The sequence below is a fragment of the Leuciscus leuciscus genome (assembly GCF_965113295.1).
Source record: "Leuciscus leuciscus genome assembly, chromosome: 6".
NCBI classification, from domain to species: domain Eukaryota; kingdom Metazoa; phylum Chordata; class Actinopteri; order Cypriniformes; family Leuciscidae; genus Leuciscus; species Leuciscus leuciscus.
Window position 1 is genome coordinate 37,427,543 of NC_138730.1, and position 24,187 is coordinate 37,451,729.

Consider the following 24,187-nt stretch of genomic DNA (forward strand, 5'->3'; position numbering starts at 1 on the left):
ATTATTCATTGTCGTTATTCTTTCATTCTTACATTACAACCATTATTAGATTAATATGATAAGAGTTTTACTTATATTTTTATTGATAATATCACATGCTATAGTAGCTTATATTAGGGCTGCACGATATTGGGGAAAAAACTGACATTGCGATATTTTATTTTTTAATTTTTTTGTGATAATCTATATTGCGATATGAAAACAATTTCACCTGATGATTTGAATAGCTCTATTTGTAAAGAATTAATCATTTTAGGATGATTGGGGTAATTTTGTAGGGTAGTGCATCTGCATAGAAAATAATAAATTACAAGCATAGATGAATATAATAGAACAAAGACAGATGAAATAAGCAGTGCTTTATGTTTTTCAGGTAAATTAACGGGTACAGACATTGAATAATCAAATGTAAAATTACACTTCATAGTCTTCACTGTATAAATTAAATAGGATTCATATAATTAATACAGTTTATTTTTGTTAAAGCAACAAAAGTGATTTTCTCTGTCTCTTTTGTTGTTTGATTAACTTTGGTGACAGAAACAGTTGCAGGTATATTGGGCTCCTGTCACTTAAAGGCGAATGCACACTGGTAATGACAAGCATCCATTTTCTTTCTCTGTTTACAACTCATAACCGACTGTGTTCATGAGGAAACTTGTCGAGACGGGTATTTGACTTAATTTTCCATGCACACTTTTAAGCACAAATAGATAAGAAAGGGAAGGGAATTCGATGTTCATGAACTTCACGTGCTGTCTGCGTGGCTCTGTGTGTGTGGCTCAGTCTTTTTGCACTTGATGTTTAAATTGACAGGGCTTAAAAACACATGCAAATGATAAACTGTCACTCTGATGGTTAAACTTTGCAATTAATCTGCGAATTACATGCGTTACGGATCACAGATCAACTACGAATCCTATAAAAGCCTATCGCACATCCTGCAGCTCTATAGCCTATTCTATTTTGTGATATCACACAGTTTCACTGATCCATAAACTCTAAACCCAGGATAGAGAGGCTGAGTGAATGTGGTGTGGACTCTGTGAATGAGGGTCATTGTTTCAGAGATGCTGTAGAAGGACAGAGTTCCTGCACTGTGATCCACATACACTCCTATTCTAGACAAGATGGAGACGGCAAGGAGTTCAGTCTCTGTGTCATTGTGACAGAATGAGTATTTGCAGTAACTGGAGGGAAAGCAATACAAACTCCAAGACTGATCATTATATCCCAACGCACATTCAAAAAAACCCTGTCTCTTTCTGCTGATGCTCTTATATGACACTGATATACCCACTCCTCTCCCACTCCACTCAACCTCCCAGTAACAGCGTCCACACACACTCTCTCGACACAACACCTGAGTCAAACTATCAAATCTGTCTGGATGATCAGGATACAGCTGGTCTGTGTTGGTTTCAGTAATCATTCTGTTCTCCTCAGACAAACATAGGTAGTTATGCACTGTGTTTGCATCCAGCGTGAACCGACGGGAATCTGAAAGATAAAACACATAATCTTTCTCTAAATCAGGAAATTACTGACATCAAATGGGAAGATTTTACCCACTAGTGTTGTGCCTTACATTGAAGAAACTCCTCCCTTGTCTTTGGTTCAGGGGTGGATACAATATCGATGTATTTTACTATGAAAAAGACATATTCAGTGTAATATTAAAGAAAACATTGAAAGAAACAATGTATTCTGTAATCATTTTTATAAACATTTTAGATTTTTCTAGCATGATACTTAAATTATTTCTGAAAGTAAAAGAACAATCCAGTGCATTACCCATACCAGACATCTTTTCTATTTCCTCTCTGCAGAAATGCTCCAGTTTCTCTCTCAGATGAGACACAGATTTACCAACATCATCAAAAGAGAGACGAGGACTGACAGTGATGCTGGACGAGTCTGTAGATCCAGGAGGGACAGAGAGAGACTGGAAACTCTACACAGACACAAAGACACAGTAGAAACAGCAGCTAAAGACACAGAAACATGAAAAAACACAATCTCTTCCCTTCCTAAAGACACTGTCCTGTTTGTCAGATCTCTGTTACCTGGAGGAATTGAATGTGATCATCTGTGTGGGAAAGCTGCTCCAGCTCAGCGTCTCTCCTCCTCAGATCCTCAATCTCCTGCTCCAGTCGCTCCAGTCGTTCTTCAGCTCGACTCACTGCAGTCTTCTCCTGGTCTCTGATCAGCTGTGTCACCTCAGAGCGGCTTCTCTCAATGGAGCGGATCAGCTCAGTAAAGATCCTCTCACTGTCCTCCACTGCTGCCTGTGCAGAGCGCTGTTAGGACACACAGAGACGCATTAGAACCAGTCCATTCACTCAGCTCTTACTGGTCCCTCACACAGCCTGTTCCCCACAGTGGGCTTCAGTGGGACTGAAAGAGCTCGAGCACTGGCTCCTCACAGACTGACTGGAGGAGAGTCCTAACTGAGTCTGAAACAGCTCTTCCAGCAGTTCTTCTGCTCTAAACTCACCTTGTGAGACTCTACAGCCTCTCTCAGCTCCTCAAGCTCCTTCAGTTTCTCCTCCATTCTCTGCTGGTTTGTTCTCTGCATTTCCTCCAACTGTCTCTGTTGGGAAAGTTTACTGATAAGTGTGTACTGTTTTGGGATCCATTATGTATTTTTAGAAGCATTTATCTCATGTAAACAATCACTATCTTCGTAGTATATTTGTTCACAAATTTATTTTAAGATGGTTGAGTAATGGCACTGCCATAATCCAACACTAACCAATTATGAACTTATTGTTTGAACTCTTTCAATAATGCTCATACACAATAGAATTTTTCACATGAAATATTTCACATGCACTTGACATTTAAGCACTTTCTTTAGTTCATACCAGTTTCTCAGTTCTCTCTGCTGCAACTGATACAGTCTCATGGTTTTTGTGTTCATCCACCATACACAGCAAACAAATGCACTTCTGTTCTCTACGACAGTAAATCTCCAGTAGTTTCTCATGTTGAGGGCAGATCATCTCCTGAAGTCGTTCAGTGGCATCCATTAGATTGTGTCTCTTACCTTTGAAGAAAATCTCATGTTGTTCCAGATGATTTTGACAGTAAGAGTTCAGACACACCAGACAGGACTTGATGGCTTTGTTTTTGTCTCCAGTACAGACGTCACACTCCACATCTCCAGATTCAGTGTAACACTGAGCAGGACAAGCAGCTTGCAGTTTTGTCTTCTTGAGTTTCTCCACCACTTCAGCCAGCATGGTGTTTTTACCTAAAACAGGTCTTGTAGTGAAGGTCTGTCTGCACTGAGGGCAGCTGTAGACTCCCTTCTGATCATCCTGATCCCAGCAGCCTGTGATACAGATCATACAGTAACTGTGTCCACAGGGAATGGTCACTGGATTCTTAAGTAGATCCAGACAGATTGAACAACTGAACTGATCCTGAGCCAAAGAAACACTGAATTCTGCCATTTTACTATTTTACTGTTTAGTCTAGCCCTTATAAACAGAAAAAAAAGAAAAAAAAAACTGCTGAATCCCACACCCAGACTGAGCAGGAAGTAGTGATGAGTTTCACTTTCACTTTCACTGAAGGTAGGAGTGGCTGAAAGAGGGAGAAAGAGAGGGAAAGCAGGAGAGAGAGAGAGAGAGAGAGAGAGAGAGAGAGAGAGAGAGAGAGAGAGAGAGAGAGAGAGAGAGAGAGCTGGTCAGATAAGGTAAGGTTCACTGCCCTCTACTGATCACTAATACTAATGTTGATGTTAATACTAATGTTAAAGGAACACTCCACCGTTTTTTGAAATAGGGCTTATTCACTTTCTTTCCTACATTTAGATAGGTGGGCAAATGCATTTTTGTCTCAGTGCATGCATTGTTTTAGTTTGACAGGGTCTGCGCTAGCTTAGCTTAGCACAATGAATGGAATCCTTTGTTGCCAGCTAGCATGTCCTGAGTAAAAGTGATATAAAAAATTTAAAAAACCCACCTAATTACTTCTTGTGGCCTGCGTATTCACAACAAGTACACATAGTGATGCAGATTAACACTAGGCGATTTCCTAGGCAGATATTGACTTATATATTAAGGACTATATTAGGGGGAAGCACAGGCGAAGCACTGCTACTTGGGTGTGATATCTCTGCGCCCAAGTAGCAGTGCTTCACCTGTGCTTCCCCCTAATATAGTCCCAAGTCAATATCTGCATATGATATCGCCTAGTGTTAATCTGCATCGCTATTTGTACTTGTTGTGAATACGCAGGCCACAAGAAGTAATTAGGTGGGTTTTTTAAATTTTTTATATCACTTTTACTCAGGACATGCTAGCTGGCAACAAAGGATTCCATTCATTATGCTAAGCTAAGCTAGCACCGACCCTGTCAAACTAAAACAATGCATGCACTGAGACAAAAATGCATTTGCCCACCTATCTAAATGTAGGAAAGAAGGTGAATAAGCCCTATTTCAAAAAACGGTGGAGTGTTCCTTTAATACTAATGTCCTCTCACTGTCCCTACAATGAGTCTTCAGTAAATCATAATTATAAATAATTGTAGAATAGTTTGTTGCTTTTATAACTGCAAAATGATTGTCATGTTATTACTTTATTAAAAAATGACCATGATAAACTTAAAATATATGTCTCATCACAAAGTATTTACTGTCTTGTCAATTAGAAAGTGTTTAAAAATCATTGGATATTTGGTAAAATGAACTAGTGATAGTTATGGAAGAAGAATGGAAAAGCAGTGACACAAACTTACATTAAAATGTAAATAAAATAACAAAAAACATGTCCAGGTATGCATCAACATCCAGCGGGTTTAGGGTAAAGCATCCTCATGTAATACATAGAACAGAAAGTGTGTGACCATTGTTCTCTTAAGCTGCAGTCTTAATGGAAGGACAATAGATTAGGACTGACCCTGTCTGTGATCGGCCTGTAAGTCACTGAGGTTAAAATAAATGACTGCTTCACGACTTACTGTAAACATGTTGAGGCAAAATGAGAAGATCCAGCGGTACAGTGACAGAAGCAACAATATGAGACTCAACTGTAACCATTAGTTCTGGAAAAAATCATACATATTTGTATCTTCATTCAAGTAAAAGTCTCTCTAAAGTGTCACTGTTGAATCCACCGTTGTTTAATAAACATTTAATATTTAAAGACAAAGAGGATCCTCTAAATTCACTCAATGAATATATATACGTATTAATGTATGATTGAAGAAAACACAACAAAATGCCTCTCATGCTTCTTATTAATTTTATTTGCATTAAGCAAGAAAATTCTGTTACATTACAAGTATTATTTCTACTGTTGGTGTCAATGATGATGTTTCCACATTCATCCTTTTTATACTCTATGTTTATGAACATTTATTCATCTGATTAATCTAAGAAAAGGCTCCACTCAGCATTTCAATGATATGGATTTACTATTGACCTCAAACATGATTCTCTGAACCGTCAATGCAGTTCAATTCTCACAGTTTTACTTTTGAAATATGTGGTCCCAAAAAGTAAACTCTAAACCCAGGATAGAGAGGCTGAGTGAATGTGGTGTGGACTCTGTGAATGAGGGTCATTGTGTCAGAGACGCTGTAGAAGGACAGAGTTCCTGCACTGTGATCCACATACACTCCTATTCTAGAGGAGCTGGAGACTACAGGGAGTTTAGTCTTTTTTTTATCGTACCAGAATAAACATTTGGAGGAAGAGCAAAATAATCTCCAAGACTGAATGTTGCGTCCAAAAATACATTCATTTCCCTTTCCCTTCCTGCTGATGCTCTTATATGACACTGATATACCCACCTCACCACTCCACTCAACCTCCCAGTAACAGCGTCCACACACACTCTCTCGACACAACACCTGCTCCCAATAATCAAATCTGTCTGGATGATCAGGATACGACTGGACTGTGTCAGTGTATTTAATCACTCGGTTCCTTTCGGACAGACAAATTCTTTTATGCACTGTATTTACATCCACAGAGAACTGACGGAAATCTGATGGAAACAAAACAAATAATCTACATCAGGAAATAATTATTTGAAATATTAACAGTTGCAAGAGTTTTATTTTTATATCTTATTTTATTCAACAAAGATTAACAGAATAAATGTATGATGGTGTCAATCAGATTATAAGGGGGTAAATCAATGTCGTAGAAGTAGTAGTGTGTTTGTGTGGTTCAGGTAAACCCTATATGGGGACAAATTGTCCCCACAGAGCAATATCCAAAATCCTTGTCCTTGTGGGGACATTTTTGTTCCCTATGAGGAAAACAGCTTATAAATCATATTGTAATATTTTTTGAACATTTTAAATGCAGAAAGTTTTATATCATGGTTTAGGGTTTGGAGATAAAATATACAGTTTGTACAGTATAAAAAATCATTATGTCTATGGAAAGTCCACATAAAACATGAAAACCCAACATATGTCTGTGTGTGTGTAGAGACTTACATTGTACAAATTTCCCCCTGGTCTTGAATTCGGGAGTGGGAATGATCTCAATGTATGTTACTGTGGAATATGAAAAAAAGTACAGAGAACATTAAATGTACATATTTCATATTCATTTTTTGTGCACTTTTCATTCCAGTTTATATTTCATGATGAACCACTTAATTCTGGGATTACATAAATTATCCAGTACTTACCTTTTCCAGATATCTTTTCTATTTCCTCTCTGCAGAAATGCTCCAGTTTCTCTCTCAGATGAGACACAGATTTACCAACATCATCAAAAGAGAGACGAGGACTGACAGTGATGCTGGGTGAGTCTGTAGATCCAGGAGGGACAGAGAGAAACTGGAAACTCTACACAGACACAAAAACACAATAGAAACAGCAGCTAAAGAGTCAGAAACATTAGAAAACCCAACCTCTTCCCTTCCTAAAGACACTGTCCTGTTTGTCAGATCTCTGTTACCTGGAGGAATTGAATGTGATCATCTGTGTGTGAAAGCTGCTCCAGCTCAGTGTCTCTCCTCCTCAGATCCTCAATCTCCTGCTCCAGTCGCTCCAGTCGTTCTTCAGCTCGACTCACTGCAGTCTTTTCCTGGTCTCTGATCAGCTGTGTCACCTCAGAGCGGCTTCTCTCAATGGAGCAGATCAGCTCAGTAAAGATCCTCTCACTGTCCTCCACTGCTGCCTGTGCAGAGCGCTGTTAGGACACACAGAGACGCATTAGAACCAGTCCATTCACTCAGCTCTTACTGGTCCCTCACACAGCCTGTTCCCCACAGTGGGCTTCAGTGGGACTGAAAGAGCTCCAGCACTGGCTCCTCACGGACTGACTGGAGGAGAGTCCAACTGAGTCTGAAACAGCTCTTCCAGCAGTTCTTCTGCTCTAAACTCACCTTGTGAGACTCTACAGCCTCTCTCAGCTCCTCAAGCTCCTTCAGTTTCTCCTCCATTCTCTTCTGGTTTGTTCTCTGTGTCTCTTCTAACTGTCTCTGTTGGGAAAGTGCAGTGTGTATGTGTTTGATAATAAAAACATGTTTACATTAAAATATATCTAAATCAATGTTTGTACATAGTTCATTTGTGTTCACCTTACAAATCAAATAGTTCATTTCTGATATCACCTGCAACTAGATGTTAATTAAATCTTATAGCAACTTCCAGATTTTCCAGAAGATATTTGTAAAACACATGGCACAGCATGATAAACAAAATCCTTTATATGTTCAATTTCATCACATTGCAATTGATATTAATATTTGCATTATAGTCTCAATATTAGTTAATACCTGTTTCTCAGTCCTCTCTGCTGCTGCTGATACAGTCTCATGATTTTTGTGCACATCCATTGTACACAAATAACATATACAGTGTTGATCAGTACGACAGTAAATCTCCAGTAGTTTCTCATGTTGAGGGCAGATCATCTCCTGAAGTCGTTCAGTGGCGTCCATTAGATTGTGTCTTTTACTTTTGAAGAAAATCTCATGTTGTTCCAGATGATTTTGACAGTAAGAGTTCAGACACACCAGACAGGACTTGATGGCTTTATTTTTGTCCCCAGTACAGACGTCACACCCCACATCTCCAGATTCAGTGTAACACTGAGCAGGACGAGCTTGTAGTTTTGTCTTCTTGAGTTTCTCCACCACTTCAGCCAGCATGGTGTTTTTACCTAAAACAGGCCTTGTAGTGAAGCTCTGTCTGCACTGAGGGCAGCTGTAGACTCCCTTCTGATCATCCTGATCCCAGCAGCCTGTGATACAGATCATACAGTAACTGTGTCCACAGGGAATGGTCACTGGATTCTTCAGTAGATCCAGACAGATTGAACAACTGAACTGATCCTGAGCCAAAGAAACACTGGATTCTGCCATTTTACTGCAAAACAGTAACTCACAAACAGTTTAGCCCTCAGAAACAGAAAACCCCCACAAAACTGCTGAATCCCACACCCAGACTGAATAGGAAGTAGTGATGAGTTTCATTTTTACAGAACTGAAGGTAGGAGTGGCAACTGGCTAACAGAGCGAAAGAGAGGGAAAGCGAGAGAACTGGTAAGATGTCTAAACTCTTACAATCTAACGCTCTGCTGCTCTCTATTGGACACAAATAATAATGTCGACCATAAAAACATTCCTCTCAATATGAACTGAATGTGACACCGCTGTTGTCTGCAGTCAGAGATGATTTATAGCTGATTCGACTTCGTTTCATAACGGACAAATTTAGCAACATCGACTCTGTTATTGAACTGAATTGAATAAACATTGAACTGACTCAAAGTGAGAGCTGCTTATGGCTGAACTGAACTCATTTCAGAACTGAAGTTTACACAGTAATTGAATTGAACAGAATCAACACTGAACCGACTTCAGCTGAATAACAACACTAGGCCTATTCTCTATTTTACCCAGAATTGGGTCTGACTCAAAGATTATAGAACTACAGTTCACCCCAAAAATGGATCTCCAAAATGAGTCTTTAATTTGAATGACAATTAAAATGGCAATATATTATATTGATAATTCATTTTTATTAACAATACTCTAATTTAATGATTTCATGTTACAGTTTATGTGTGATTGTTAATGCTTTTACAGTATAATTTTATTCGATATTGTACAAATGTCAATGTTTTTTATATTATTTTTGTTATTATTGGTTTCTTCATTCAAACATTTTACTTTTTACAACCTATCTTTAGTCATTTGCAATTTATCTTTAGTAAGATGATAAAATGATCTTTAAAAGATAAACTTTCTCTGCTTCTTTTTATTGAAGTAAAATCTGAGTTGTTTCACTGTTGATCACGCTGCATGTTTTTTCACTCACGTTACATATTTAAACAGAATGAACAGCAACACCTTTGACCTGCAATGTTGTTAATTCATAACTGTGATGTCATGAACTCAGATTCCAAGTTTAAATAAGTAGTAGGGCAAAATAAATGACATGAGGGCCTTTGGTTCTCTCATTTTTCATTTATTAACAGCATACAGTGACAGACAGTATGAATATTATTTGTCTTATTGGTTACAATAAAGATTATTCATTGTTATTCTTTCACTCATACATTACAACCATTATTAGATTAATGCAATATGATTTTTACTTATATTTGTATAAATATCACATGCTGTAGTAGCCTATATGACTTTGTATCATCTATTTTGTGATATCACACAGTTTCACTGATCCATAAACTCTAAACCCAGGATAGAGAGGCTGAGTGAATGTGGTGTGGACTCTGTGAATGAGGGTCATTGTGTCAGAGACGCTGTAGAAGGACAGAGTTCCTGCACTGTGATCCACATACACTCCTATTCTAGAGGAGCTGGAGACTACAGGGAGTTTAGTCATTTTTTTATCATACCAGAATAAACATGCGAAAGAAGTGCAAAATAATCTCCAAGACTGAATGTTGCGTCCAAAAATACATTCATTTTCCTCTCCTTTCCTGCTGATGCTCCTATATGACACTGATATACCCACCTCACCACTCCACTCAACCTCCCAGTAACAGCGTCCACACACACTCTCTCGACACAACACCTGCTCCAGAGTATCAAATCTGTCTGGATGATCCGGATACGACTGGATTGTGTCAGTGTATTTAATCATTCGGTTCCCGTCAGACAGACAAATGCTTTTATACGCTGTATTTACATCCACAGTGAACTGACGGAAATCTGATGGAAACAAAACAAAAAATCTACATCAGGAAATAATTATTTGAAATATTAACAGTTGCAAGAGTTTTTATTTTTATATCTTATTTTATTTAACTAAGATTTGTTAGATTATTAGTAATGAACAGACAGGAGACAGCAGGATCTTAACATGGAAGCTTTACTTAAACTCACATTCCCCATGCATGACAGATATGCACACATTACACATCCAAAACATCCTACAAGTATAAGATTAACAGAGAATAAATGTATGACTACATAGTGGAGTCAATCAGATTATAAGGGGGTAAATCAATGTAGTAGAAGTAGTAGTAGTGTGTTTGTGTGGTTCAGGTAAACCATGTTATAGGGACAAAATGTCCCCACAAAGAGCAATATCCAAAATCCTTGTCCTTGTGGGGACATTTGTGTTCCCTATGAGGAAAACAGCTTATAAATCATATTGTGATATTTTTTGAAAATGTAAAATGCAGAAAGTTTTCTGTCATGGGTAGGTTTAGGGTCAGGAGATGAAATATACAGTTTGTATATACAAAATCATTAGGTCTATGGAAATCCAACATATACAATCCAACTAACCCAACATATGTATGTGTGTGTGTGTGTGTGTGTGTGTGTGTGTGTGTGTGTGTGTGTGTGTGTGTGTGTGTGTGTGTGTGTGTGTGTGTGTGTGTGTGTGTGTGTGTGTGTGTGTGTGTGTGTGTGTGTGTGTGTGTGTGTGTGTGTGTGTGTGTGTGTGTGTGTGTGTGTGTGTATAGAGACTTACAATGTAAAAATTCCTCCCTGGTCTTGAGCTCGGGTATGGGAATTATCTCGATGTATGTTACTGTGGAATAGAGAACATTAAATATACAGAGAACATTAAATATACATCTATTTAATATTATTACTTTTCATTCCACATTATATTTCATGATGAATCACTTAATTCTGGGAGTACACAAATGATCCAGTACTTACCTTTTCCAGATATCTTTTCTATTTCCCGTCTGCAGAAATGCTCCAGTTTCTCTCTCAGATGAGACACAGATTTACCAACATCATCAAAAGAGAGACGAGGACTGACAGTGATGCTGGACGAGTCTGTAGATCCAGGAGGGACAGAGAGAGACTGGAAACTCTACACAGACACAAAGACACAAAAGAAACATTAGCTAAAAACACAGAAACATTTGATAGAAAATCCAATCTCTTCCCTTCCTAAAGACACTGTCCTGTTTGTCAGATATCTGTTACCTGGAGGAATTGAATGTGATCATCTGTGTGTGAAAGCTGCTCCAGCTCAGTGTCTCTCCTCCTCAGATCCTCAATCTCCTGCTCCAGTCGCTCCAGTCGTTCTTCAGCTCGACTCACTGCAGTCTTTTCCTGGTCTCTGATCAGCTGTGTCACCTCAGAGCGGCTTCTCTCAATGGAGCGGATCAGCTCAGTAAAGATCCTCTCACTGTCCTCCACTGCTGCCTGTGCAGAGCGCTGTTAGGACACACAGAGACGCATTAGAACCAGTCCATTCAGTCAGCTCTTACTGGTCCCTCACACAGCCTGTTCCCCACAGTGGGCTTCAGTGGGACTGAAAGAGCTCCAGCACTGGCTCCTCACGGACTGACTGGAGGAGAGTCCTAGCTGAGACTGAAACAGCTCTTCCAGCAGTTCTTCTGCTCTGAACTCACCTTGTGAGACTCTACAGCCTCTCTCAGCTCCTCAAGCTCCTTCTGTTTCTCCTCCATTCTCTTCTGGTTTGTTCTCTGTGTCTCTTCTAACTGTCTCTGTTGGGAAAGTGTATTGTTTAATATGCAGTGTGTATGTGTTTGATAATAAAAACATGTTAACATTAAAATATATCTAAATCAATGTTTGTACATAGTATGTTTGTGTGTTCACCTTACAAATCAAATTGTTCATTTCTGATATCACCCGCTACTATTTAGATGTTAATTAAATCTTATAGCAACTTCTAGATTTTCCAGAAGATATTTTTAAAACACATGGCACAGCATGATAAACAAAATCCTTTATATGTTCAATTTCATCACATTGCAATTGATATTAATATTTGCATTATAGTCTCAATATTAGTTAATACCTGTTTCTCAGTCCTCTCTGCTGCTGCTGATACAGTCTCATGATTTTTGTGTTCATCCATTGTACACAAATAACATATACAGTGTTGATCAGTACGACAGTAAATCTCCAGCAGTTTCTCATGTTGAGGGCAGATCATCTCCTGAAGTCGTCCAGTGGCGTCCATTAGATTGTGTCTCTTACCTTTGAAGAAAATCTCATGTTGTTCCAGATGATTTTGACAGTAAGAGTTCAGACACACCAGACAGGACTTGATGGCTTTGTTTCTGTCTCCAGTACAGACGTCACACCCCACATCTACAGATTCAGTGTAACACTGAGCAGGACGAGCAGCTTGCAGTTTTGTCTTCTTGAGTTTCTCCACCACTTCAGCCAGCATGGTGTTTTTACCTAAAACAGGTCTTGTAGTGAAGCTCTGTCTGCACTGAGGGCAGCTGTAGACTCCCTTCGGATCATCCTGATCCCAGGAGCCTGTGATACAGATCATACAGTAACTATGTCCACAGGGAATGGTCACTGGATTCTTCAGTAGATCCAGACAGATTGAACAACTGAACTGATCCTGAGCCAAAGAAACACTGGATTCTGCCATTTAGTAACTCACAAACAGTTTAGCCCTCAGAAACAGAAAACCCCCACAAAACTGCTGAATCCCACACCCAGACTGAATAGAAAGTAGTGATGAGTTTCATTTCCACTGAACTGAAGGTGATGTGGCTACTGGCTAACAGAGGGGGAAAGAGAGAGAACTGGTAAGATGTCTGAACTGTTACAATCTAATGCTCTGCTGCTCTCTATTGGACACAAATAATAATGTCGACCATCAAAACATTCCTTTCAATATGAACTGAATAACTGTAAATGTGAATAAATGTGACACCGCTGTTGTCTGCAGTCAGAGATGATTTATAGCTGATTCGACTTCGTTTCATAATGGACAAATTTTGCAACATCGACTCTCTGTCATTGAACTGAATTGAATAAACATTGAACTGACTCAAAGTGAGAGCTGCTTATGGCTGAACTGAACTCATTTCAGAATTGAAGTTTACACAGTTATGAAGGGAACAGAATCAACACTGAAGAGACTTCAGATGAATGACAACACTAGGCCTATATACTCTATTTTAGAGCTGCTTTACAGAATAATTTGAATTTGTTCAATTTTTGAAGTTTGTATCATTTAACGTGACTGTTCACTGTCCCTACAATTAATTTACAGTAAATCATTTGATCAGATTAACACATCAATCAGATGACAATAAAACTTAAATTAACATTAAATAATTGTAAAATAGTTTGTAGCTTTTATAACTGCTGCATGATTTCTATGTGATTACTTTGCAAAATAATGTCTATGATAATTTTTTAATTCTTGTCTTGTCACATTACAGTCTTGTCAAAGTCTATTTGGAAAAGTTTAAAAACATAGGATATTTATAAGTGTGAAATGGTGAGAGTTGTGGAAGAATGGAACTGTGACACAAACTTAAATATAAAGGATCTGAAATCTGGATCAAACCTTCAGTAGGCTATGTTGTTCAAACTTTAGTAGGATTGGGATTTGAAAATGGAAGAGGATGTTTGCCTACATGGTGACATGTTCCATTTAGAGAACTGGTAATCTGGATTTGGTATGTTTTTGGAAAAGTTTGTATCTGGATCACAGTGATCCAAGCCAGTGTTCCAAAATCGAAATCATTCTGATCCAAATTAAACTTTTTGAACAACTGGGCCCAGGTTTTACTGTGATTTTTTTTAGTGGTTGTATGAAAGTAATTTCCCCTCAAGATCACACAGGTCTCCTAGCATAATAACAGGTAGCCTATCGTTCATCACATTACAACATTTTCCCTGAAAATTGTGCTTATGCTGTCTTTCTCTCAAATAAATGCCACCTGATGTAACAATTTGGGGTGGTGGTGGCGCAATGGATAAGACACATGCCTTTGGTGTGAGAGACCCGGGTTCGAATCCACTGTGAGACACCAATGTGTCCCTGAGCAAGACACTTAACCCCTAGTTGCTCCAGAGGCGTGCGACCTCTGACATATATAGCAATTGTAAGTCGCTTTGTATAAAAGCGTCAGCTAAATGAATAAATGTAAAATGTAAATGTAACAATTTTGATTGAAACGCAATATAAATACTGACCCCAAATATTTTGGAGGGCACTGCTTTTTCAGTTATAATTTTGTGAGTTTTCTGTCTATTGCCTCACGGTGGCGTCAGTGTCCCGTCAAAGGTCCCTCTAGAGTCCAAGTGAAGTTCACAGGCACCGGCCCGTGAGGAGCGCGTGGGAGCGGTGAGGCGGGACTGTGGGGATAGTGGGCGCGAGCGTGCCGGAGGAGTTCGCTCGCGCCGCGACTCAGGAACAACCTTAACTTCGACGCCCAACTACCCAGCAAGACCAATGAGCCTCCAATTCAGCCTGTTTCTTTGTCCATAGCCCACGAAACACCTGGAATATCTCGTCAGGTACGTTCATCTGTCTGTAAACTGTGAAAATAGGTAGAATGATAGGCGTTTCATCTTGTTTTACGGATTTTTAAAAACGCGTTAGCAGGTTAGCAGGTAGGAATGAGAGCGAACCTGTTTCCTCAGGTGTGCTTAACTCTTCTCTGCTGAGTAAACAGCATTTATACAGACATTAACACTGAATTAAATGAGAAAGTTAAACTTGAAAGTTTAATTTGAGAGGTTAATCTGTCACAGAGGTGAGTTTTAAAGTGTGTCCCTCACCTGAGGGAGTGAATTTCACCTGACCTCAGATTATTTAAGATTTAGCGTCTTTCTGTTTTTCTTAAACATTTATAATTTTCACTTCTGTTGAACTTGTTTCGTCATTTTTGTTATATTTGGCTGGAAAAGTTGATTGCGTGAAATGTGACATTGATGTCGTGTATTGTTTGCAGTGTGTAACTTACATGACATAGCTACATTTATGTCATCCACGCAGGAAAGTGACAAGGAAATTGCTAATTTTCTGTCATATATTGGGCGAAATGATAGCCTAATTGGCAATGGCAAACCGTGAAACGCTAGTTTATTCTGCCATGTATTTTTAACACTTAGTTTACATGGCCTTTCCCATAAATCCCGGATTAAAATCAGTATGACAGCACTTTAAATTGTTGTCATGTTGACAGCAGGGGAGTATGTATGTAAGAGAGAGATTGTGTTTGAGATATGAGGTTTCTGTGTGGGCGGAGCTTCTGTCACAAGCTTTGCTCGTACATTGTCTTGTTATAATTTTTGTGCATTATTTATTCAGTTAACTGAAACATTTTCTTTGTGCTGCCCGTCTTTCATTCACTGCAGTTTCCCATGACAGATGTCTCTGTGTTTAATGCTAAAGGCATTGTGAATTAAACTTAGTCTATCTTCTAATCCAAAAACATTAAAGAAAGCTTTAATCTTTCTCTATAGGGTTCAGTTCATGTGGAAATTAGTTCTGCTTGTCTCAAAAATGTTATAGCTAGAAATGCTGTGTTTGAGCACTATTATTATTATTTTCTTAAAACCTTATCCAATAATCATGAATTACTGGGAAGTTATGGAAAAATAAATTCATTGGAATAAGTAGGAACTTTCTTTTTTTATCTCTCTTTTCTTTATCTCTGTGCATCCCAACAAAATCCCATTCTCCGTCACTTCACCTCAGGATTTACTCTTCCTGATGCCATGATGATCCCTCATTGGATCAGGCTTGTGTTCAGTAAGCCAGTGTTTAGCTGCTGTGTTCAGAGGTCTCTGGTTAAACAGTTAGTTCACCCAAAAATGAAAATTCTGTCATAAATTACTCACCCTTATGTCATCACAAGACTTTCTTTCACAAATGAAGATCTTTTAAATGAAATCTGAGTGCTTTCTGTCCCTCCATTGACAGTCTACGTAACTACCACCTTCAGTAAAGACTAGGGCTGGGTATTGCAAACCATTTGGCGATGCGATTCTTATTTATATAGTTTACATTCGATTTCGATTCAACATCGATTAGTTATCAATATTTTATTTAAAATGTTAATTTTGTAGACATGGAATCCATATATCAATATAAATGCTGGTAACTGAAACCCTCCTTCTTAGCTATATTACTGAAATACACATTTGCATTAACAACAGGGTCCACACAATTATGTTTAATTCACTTTTACTTTGAGTAACAACATTTGAACAGATTTAGGGCTGCATCTAACGATTATTTTTGTTGTCGATTAATCTGTCGATTTCTTCGATTAGTCGCCTAATCTAACGATTATTTTTGTTGTCGATTATTTCTTTGGTTAGTCGACTAATCTAACGATTATTTTCCCGATTAATCTAATGGTTGATGATCTATGAATGATGACAAAAAAAAAATATTTCAGAAAGGGTAATTGTCATTGTATTATGAAATATGAGAACAAGAAGCATTTTAAACTTTATTTTTAACTAATGGAACTATTTCATAAAATGTAAGATGTATACAGTCACAGGCCTATTTAGGAAATGTGTCTGTTATTAATTACCGTAGTTGGAGTATGATTTACTCAATTAACTTGTCCATTATCTTGTCCGATAATGCACTTGTGTTTATCTGCAAAAAGGTTCACATACACTAGATTGCAGCCTAGGCTACTGTTAATGTAAATATAGCGTTAGTCGTTTGTTTTTAAAGTCTACATTAGAGACCTGCGCGGGACGGATTTCTTCCTTAATAATTCCTAAAAAGACATCTCAGTTCATCGTGATCTCACAAATCTCTGTTATTATCAATGAAACTGGCTGCACAATGAATCTGTCATAATATCTACACTTTGTTTGCTATAATCAGATGATTTGCCAGTATGCATAATTCAGCACTGAACAAAAAGTCAATTTTGAGCGGTGAGGGATTCTATCTTAAATGCATCTGATTGGCCATTGCATTCAAGAAATCAACACATATGTCTGTGATTGGCTACATTGTTCAACGCTGCAAACATGTTATAAATAGATAGAGACTCTGGCCTGTAAATCGTTTCTATTTTGTTTTAGTTGTTCTTGTTGCTTTTGTGCAACAGATGAATGACAATTTATTCGTTTTTAGATGTTCAATTTATAGATATTTCTATTTTGCTGGAGTCCCACGAATCGTTTTATTCTCCCACAACCAGCACACACACGAGTGCATTACCGCCCGCGCCCGCACTCGGCCATCAGATCTATGTTCCCGCGGGAGTGCAGGTCTCTAGTCTACATGTGCATACATACACAACTTTTAAAAACTGGCAAATGCACTGAAAGCTTCGTTGACAGATTTAAGTTGAAGTTATAAATTAAAGTCCATTTTATTGTCGCCGAATGGGGAATAGTTTGCATAGTGAACAAAGCACCTTTCTTTTCGGCCGTAGTTTAAAGTATTCCCATACTTTGGATGATCGTGGTCTGTCATTTTCACCATGAGCGGGAGCAGAAGCCGCCATTACTCGATATTTAAACGTAAATAATGAATGTGACGGATTTAAATAATAATAAATATGCACATACAATGCACACAATGTAGGAACAAACTGCACAGTGCATATTACTGTAAAAAAAACAAAAAAAAAACATTGAAATAATTTGTTTTTTTCAAAATTCAAAATGGCTCATAAAGCCCTTGTCTGGACATTGCGTATACATACTGTGTACATAACTAACAGTTCTTTAACAAGAATTCATAAATATGCACATACAGTGCACACAAGGTAAGTAGCGCAAACTGCACAAGGCTCATTATTGTAAAAAATGAAAACTAGTGCAACAATGAAATTCATTAACACTTTGAATCGTTTAAGAAATAAAACAAATTTTAAAATTTTAAAACACGCTCATAAAGCCCTTGTCTGGACATTGCTTACCCTAACCCAAACATACTAACTGTTCATAAATATAACTGTCCTACAACTAATTTTTTTATTGCCAATTTTTTCTGCAAGAAGATTAGCTGGTCAACATGGTCTGACCTAAGGCAGCTCCTTTGCGCTGTGATTAGGCTACATCACCAGCGGTTGAAAAAACTCTCTCTTCAGGAACATTTGTTCCAGGCACACAGAGATATCAAGTCAAGTCAAGTTTATTTGTATAGCGCTTTTCACAATACAGATTGTATCTAAGCAGCTTCACAGTATTAAATTAAAATAATACAACAAAGTCTGTTTCAAGAGGAATTTATTGATTGATAAAATTAAATTAAATATCCCCAAAATATCCCCAACTGAGCAAGCCAAAGGCAACAGTGGCAAGGAACCGAAAAATTCCATCAAGTGACCTAATGGTGTCCTAAAACTCCATCAGGTGACCTAATGGAGAAAAAAAACCTTGGGAGAACCCAGGCTCAGTCGGGGGCCAGTTCTCCTCTGGCATTTATGAGCTAGAGGCCGGATTGTAGTTTGAACTGTAGGATTATATGAATGCCTGGCTGAAGAGATGCGACTTTAATCTAGTTTTAAACTGGGAGAGCGAGTCTGAGCAACGAACAGTATCAGGAAGACTATTCCAGAGTTTTGGAGCCAAATGTGAAAATGCTCTCCCTCCTTTGGTGGTTCTGGATATCCTAGGTATGACCAAAAGCCTTGAATTTAGTGATCTTAAAGAGCGCGATGGATTATAGGGTGATAGAAGATCCGTTAAATAGACTGGAGCTAAGCCGTTTAGGGCTTTATAAGTCAGTAGCAATATCTTATAATTAATACGGAGCTTTATAGGTAACCAATGCAGTGATGATAAAATCGGTGTTATATGATCATATTTTCTTGATCTCGTAAGAACTCTAGCGGCGGCATTTTGGACTAACTGTAGCTTGTTTATTGAGGATGCAGGACAACCAGCTAATAAAGCATTACAGTAATCCAGTCTCGAGGTCATGAATGCATGAACTAACTTTTCTGCATCAGAAACTGATAGCATATTACGTAGCTTAGCAATGTTTCTAAGGTGGAAAAAGGCTGTTTTTGTAACATGAAATATGATTTTCAAAAGACAGGTTGCAATCGAGTATAACACCCAGGTCTTGTACTGTAGAGGATAAAGTAACAGGACACACATCATCACTTTGCTTGTTGTGCTAAGAGTATACTCTTTTGCATGCATCTTCCACCAGATTAGTGGGTTTTCAGAGAGAAGGACAGGTTTGACTTCCCTGTACCTTGCCACTTCCTCCTTTTACAATTTCAGTGACAGTTTTCTTTGATGCTGGGGCTGCTGCTTTGTAGACTGATCAAAGGAGATCCATCAGTGCAGATGTTTTTGGCTTCTTGGGTGATGTGGGGGCTTCTGCATCTCTCACATCATCAGGAGGACCCAAGGAGTTGTCATTCTGCTAAACAGGCACAGTGACTTCACCGCAAGCACTGTCAGTTCCTTGTTGCTTAAAGATAAAATAATAAAAAATTACATTTAAAATATAATGATAATAAATGATCACAAAGAAAATACCATCTGTTCTGATCAAAATAAACCAAAAACACTATTTCCTTTCTACACTGATACAACTTACATTCAGTGTTTTCATTTGCTCCAGACTAACAATTTCCCTCATCAGTCTTGAAAATGTGTTGTCACGATCCTCTTCAGACAAGACGGGAAGGGCCTTAAAACGAGGATCTAGTTGCTGATGCTGTATACAATGTTTCCTTCAGGCCAGCATATTTTAAGGAAATTCCACATATTTAAATAACTTTTTGTCATATGCAGTTATACGTCCATACACAAGTCAAAGTCACATAGTAATTTATTAAAGTGTTGCTGATTGCATTTAATTGATTGTTTTAATCTATATATGGTTGTAAATTGTTTTAATGTATGTAATCTATATTTAGTTTACACAGGGTCTATAAATCAACACTACTACAGAATTTAAAAAAAGTTTAAAGGGCCCCTATTATGCCATTTTAAAGTTTCCTTATGTTGTTTTGGAGTCTCCTACAACAGGCTTACATGCATCAAAGGTCAAAAAACTGTTTCATTTTCTCATAATATACATTTGCACATCACCAGATTTTCAATGATTCTCAAACGACTCGTCAAATGAATCAATCCCTCCTTTCCGCGAGCTACTCTGCTCTGATTGGCCTGACAGCTCAGTCTGTTGTGATTGGTTTACCGTGTATAGCGCGTCGAAAACAAAAACTCCCATTGCCATTACAGCGTCAGCTCTGCATGTCCTGAGGCTTCCTACACTGTAAACTAAACACAGTAACGAACAATGACGTTCATTTTACCATATCAATGCAAGCGCAAGCGCGAGTCCGATGATGAAACATTCATTGGAAGAACTAGTTATTCAACCCGAACCTCCATCGCAAGGACGACTCGAGCAGGACGTTTCTCAGTGATGCACTAACGTTACTCAGTTTGAGGTACATGAGATGTTGCAACTGTAATTCCTCAGCATCAGCATTAACAAGTGTATGTCCATCAACCGATTATTTTACTTGTACTAATTTATTTACAGAGTATTTTTCTAAAATATTGCGATGAACACGTGGAAACTGTATCAATAACAGTGCATGCAAGTTATGCAATACATTAGCCGAGCTCTGGCGTGAATGACTGATGTAACATAAACATTGGTAAAACAAATCTTGCTCCATGCTTAATCTTTACTCAAACTTGTGAGAACGACAGACAATCTGCATTAATAGACACAGTTTTAGGTAATAGTGGCCCACAACTGATCAGCAGAAGTATTTCAGTAAGACAGTAATAATGTGAGTTAACCAGTTAGCAGGAGACCTACACAATATAAAACTCAAAACTAAGTATTTTGAACACCATCTTTCAAGAGCAAGCGGTTTGCGAATCCTGCACTGAACTCCGCGATTTGAGAAGCAGTAAAATAAAGGGAACACAGCAAAAGTTTAGGATTATACTGCTGTGATATCGTGGTAAAGATGAACTTTAACCACTGATTCTTCACACTCGTCCTTGGGCAGTGAAAAAAAAAAAACTGGCTTTACCTTCACATTATAGAGCACAGCATCTTCTCGACATGATGCTATCCAGTATCCACAGGAATCAGCTGCCGGTTTGAGGTTCAAGTTTTCCCTGGTGTCTGCGCGCGCAATAAGTGGGCGGGCAATATGCTAATGTTTCGTCTTGACGTCACAACGAAACGGCTTATGACTCGTTTGAAAAACAATTCATTTCATTGACTCAGTCGACTCTTACTTTTGAAAGACAATAACTTTATATACAGTGCACTTTCAGAATTAAAACTTTGCAGGATGTTTTCATTCACTTAGAGCTATGTTACACACTACATGAAAGGTCATTTTCAAAAATCCATAATAGGGGCACTTTAGAAAAAGTAAAAAAAAAAAAGTAAACATATACCACGACATTAGGTCATGTATTGTGGAGTCGCTGGGTGCAATTCTCATCTCCTGTAACAGCCGTGCATGCAGAGGACCAATGACCACTCCTCAGACATGGCTAGTGTAGCAGCTTTCATGGGATTCAGAGCCTTCACTACATCTTCTACTGCTGTTATGTCAGCGTCTGACAAAGTGCAGAGATCTTTCTGACTTCTGTGAACCTCAGGTGAGAGCAGCGCTGTGGATATGGCTGGCTGCTGTTCCAGGAAACGCTCTAGCATCTCCAGTGCGCTTTTCCACCGAGTTACAACATCAGTCTTCAGCTTATGCGAGGGTAGATCCAGTAGCTTTTGTTTGACTTTCAGAGTATGGCTGGCGATGCTGCTTCTATGAAAGAAGTCAGTGATTAGTCTGACTTTGCCAAGCAATTGAGCCACTTTAGGAAGTTTGAGTGCTGCTTGCGATGCTAAGTTCAGCGTGTGCGCTTAGCAACCTACGTGAAGCACATTCATTAATTCCGCCGCACAAACCATATTAGCTGCATTGTCGGTAACCAGGGCCGTTTTTTGCTCTGTAATACCCCACTCATTTAAGGCCTCATTCAACAATGCTATGATGTTACTTGCTGTGTGGCTGTGTGGACAGCCTGGGTTTGCAAAACATGCGACACGAGTGTCCAGTCACTTGCGATATGGTGACGTGATGGTGACATACAAGTCAGTTGCCCTGGATGTCCAGCTGTCAAAGGTAAGGGCAACTCTTTCTGCCGACTTGAGAGACGCTGCGACATTGGCCTTAACCGCATACTTTTTCGGTATCGCCATTTCACTGAGGTACTTGCATGTTACCATTACGTACATTGGTTCCAAAACATTAATACGATTTTGAAAGCCCTCATTCTCAACTATGCTGTAGGGGTGTAAACCCTTGCAAATCAGCGTTACTATGGCGTCTGTTATTTTCTTAGCGCTTCGACCTCATCTTTACCGTCACTGCCTTTGAACATGAAATACTTCCACACGTCAGACTTTAATTTCGCTGGTGCTGGCTTCAATTGGCTACTGTGACCTTCCGCCATGATCCTCTGTCTTTTTTGTTTTGTTTTGTTTTAAGTGGAGCATCTCGAAAGAAGGCGACATCTTCAGGACGAGAGGCGAAGTACAGATAATATTCACATCCTCTCAAGTAAAGCACACACAAGAATAGATTCAGGGATTTCCCGAATCGATATCGTTACATTAAATTGAATATTGATTAAAATCGGAGAATCGAAATTTTGTACCCAGCCCTAGTAAAGACATCATTAAAGTAATCCATGTGACTCCAGTGGTTTAACTTCAACTTTATGAAGCAACGCAAGTGCTTTTTGCGCAAATAAAAACATAATTTACCACTTTATTCACAAAATATTAATCTCTAACGCGCATTCACGAGCCCAAACTATTATATTCAACTGGTGTTTATTTTCAGATATAATACTTACTCAAATAAAAACTTAAATGTTTGTATATAACTGTTGCACATAAGGTAGTTTTCATAAACAATTGTCTTCATGACAAATTTATTCAAACGTACAAATATAATTAACAGTATAATAAGCTTCTCTCAAGTGTTTTTTTATTGCTACGTAAAAAACATTGAATAATTTTCATGAGGTAAATGCAAGGTTAAGTGAAATTGTTGTTCACAAGCTGTTTTATCAACGTCTTTTTGCGGTTGAAACACTGAGCAATTACATCAGACATAAGTTGTACTGTATCTTTCAACATACCCTCTGATGTTCATGCATGTTTTTTGAGCTGTAACTTGTATTAAATTGTAAGACAAGACTCACGCTCCGCTGCTGCTTGAACTGAGGAGCTACAGCGATCTGTCATGTCACATTTAGGAGTCACTTTTAGCCCAGAAGACATGAATAGTACTTTTGACATATGTTTAGTTTTGTGTAATATCGTCATGTTTAGCATAGGTGAATGTATATGGTGTGTGTTTGGTATCACCTGTAGAAAATCACTGAAAAAGTAACATTTATATTTGACCTCATATTCGTGTCTCAGTCAGGATGAGTTGCTCAAGTCAAAGTCTCCAGAGTGTGGATGTTTGATGTGTGCTGAAGTTCATATACCCTGAAGCAAATTCCTCTTTGTTTCAAAATCCTGGTTTCTCCATGATGGTAGTTTTTACTGTAGCATTGCTGTGAAGTCTTAGGAGTTTATTCGGTTCATGTATTTATTTGTGCACTTTACAGTGTAAAGTGCACAGATAAAGATATGAATATAATACTAGCCTATGTGTTCAAATGTTACCGGATGAGAAGATGAGAAATTATTGGTTAAATTTGCTGGTCTACCTATATAGAAAGGTGGTAATGGAGACAGTCATGTGAGTGGCTGTTGAAGTGAGAGAGGGGTCTTAAAGTCCCCCTGTGGTGAAAATCAAGTTTTTAATGTTGTTTATATGTCTATGTGGTGTTTTTAATGTGCTTTAAGACAAACCATGTGCAAATTCATTAGTCAACACCATTGCTGAGTATTTTCTCCTTAAAACTGCCAAAGACACGCAGTTTGAAATCGCCTGTGTTACTTACATTACAAACTACCTTGTAACCAGTCAGGTCAACGTGCCGAC

The 24,187-nt window shown here is 38.4% G+C and overlaps 4 protein-coding genes across 6 annotated transcripts in view; 1 reads left to right on the forward strand and 3 right to left on the reverse strand.

Moving 5' to 3' along the window:
* Positions 1-179: 179 nt before the first annotated feature.
* On the reverse strand, positions 180-3,635 carry LOC309501450 (tripartite motif-containing protein 16-like). The gene is made up of 6 exons (XM_082173566.1): positions 2,868-3,635; positions 2,498-2,593; positions 2,067-2,300; positions 1,795-1,954; positions 1,589-1,648; positions 180-1,500 (listed from the first exon to the last, which is right to left on the reverse strand). Exons 1-6 carry the CDS (start codon positions 3,456-3,458, stop codon positions 962-964), a joined length of 1,680 nt encoding a protein of 559 aa, XP_082029692.1. The 5' UTR covers positions 3,459-3,635; the 3' UTR covers positions 180-961.
* Positions 3,636-5,238: 1,603 nt separating this feature from the next.
* On the reverse strand, positions 5,239-8,465 carry LOC309501455 (E3 ubiquitin/ISG15 ligase TRIM25-like). The gene is made up of 6 exons (XM_082173571.1): positions 7,755-8,465; positions 7,362-7,457; positions 6,932-7,165; positions 6,660-6,819; positions 6,463-6,522; positions 5,239-6,002 (listed from the first exon to the last, which is right to left on the reverse strand). The coding sequence occupies exons 1-6, from the start codon at positions 8,340-8,342 to the stop codon at positions 5,476-5,478; spliced, it is 1,665 nt and encodes a 554-aa protein (XP_082029697.1). The 5' UTR covers positions 8,343-8,465; the 3' UTR covers positions 5,239-5,475.
* A 967-nt stretch (positions 8,466-9,432) lies between these two features.
* LOC309501454 (E3 ubiquitin/ISG15 ligase TRIM25-like) lies at positions 9,433-12,930 on the reverse strand. The gene is made up of 6 exons (XM_082173570.1): positions 12,241-12,930; positions 11,828-11,923; positions 11,397-11,630; positions 11,121-11,280; positions 10,927-10,986; positions 9,433-10,157 (listed from the first exon to the last, which is right to left on the reverse strand). Exons 1-6 carry the CDS (start codon positions 12,829-12,831, stop codon positions 9,634-9,636), a joined length of 1,665 nt encoding a protein of 554 aa, XP_082029696.1. The 5' UTR covers positions 12,832-12,930; the 3' UTR covers positions 9,433-9,633.
* Positions 12,931-14,563: 1,633 nt separating this feature from the next.
* Positions 14,564-24,187, forward strand: part of arhgap12a (Rho GTPase activating protein 12a) — a 36,691-nt gene continuing 27,067 nt past the window's right edge. For all 3 annotated transcript variants that reach the window (XM_082173512.1, XM_082173513.1, XM_082173514.1), the window contains exon 1: positions 14,564-14,717. The gene's annotated coding sequence lies outside the window, so the exon portion shown is untranslated. The remainder of the gene's footprint in view (positions 14,718-24,187) is intronic.

Excerpts from the sequence above, each read along its gene's own strand:
- LOC309501450 (XM_082173566.1), bottom strand. The coding sequence starts at position 3,458 with ATGGCAGAATTCAGTGTTTCTTTGGCTCAGGATCAGTTCAGTTGTTCA. Across the intron at positions 2,594-2,867 it reads CAGAGAGAACTGAGAAACTG|AGACAGTTGGAGGAAATGCA; the intron begins GTATGAACTAAA and ends CTTTCCCAACAG. Across the intron at positions 1,649-1,794 it reads AGAAAAGATGTCTGGTATGG|TAAAATACATCGATATTGTA; the intron begins GTAATGCACTGG and ends TCTTTTTCATAG.
- LOC309501455 (XM_082173571.1), bottom strand. The coding sequence starts at position 8,342 with ATGGCAGAATCCAGTGTTTCTTTGGCTCAGGATCAGTTCAGTTGTTCA. Across the intron at positions 7,458-7,754 it reads CAGAGAGGACTGAGAAACAG|AGACAGTTAGAAGAGACACA; the intron begins GTATTAACTAAT and ends CTTTCCCAACAG. Across the intron at positions 6,523-6,659 it reads AGAAAAGATATCTGGAAAAG|TAACATACATTGAGATCATT; the intron begins GTAAGTACTGGA and ends CATATTCCACAG.
- LOC309501454 (XM_082173570.1), bottom strand. The coding sequence starts at position 12,831 with ATGGCAGAATCCAGTGTTTCTTTGGCTCAGGATCAGTTCAGTTGTTCA. Across the intron at positions 10,987-11,120 it reads AGAAAAGATATCTGGAAAAG|TAACATACATCGAGATAATT; the intron begins GTAAGTACTGGA and ends TCTATTCCACAG. Across the intron at positions 10,158-10,926 it reads CAGGGAGGAATTTTTACATT|ATTTCCGTCAGTTCACTGTG; the intron begins GTAAGTCTCTAT and ends TGTTTCCATCAG.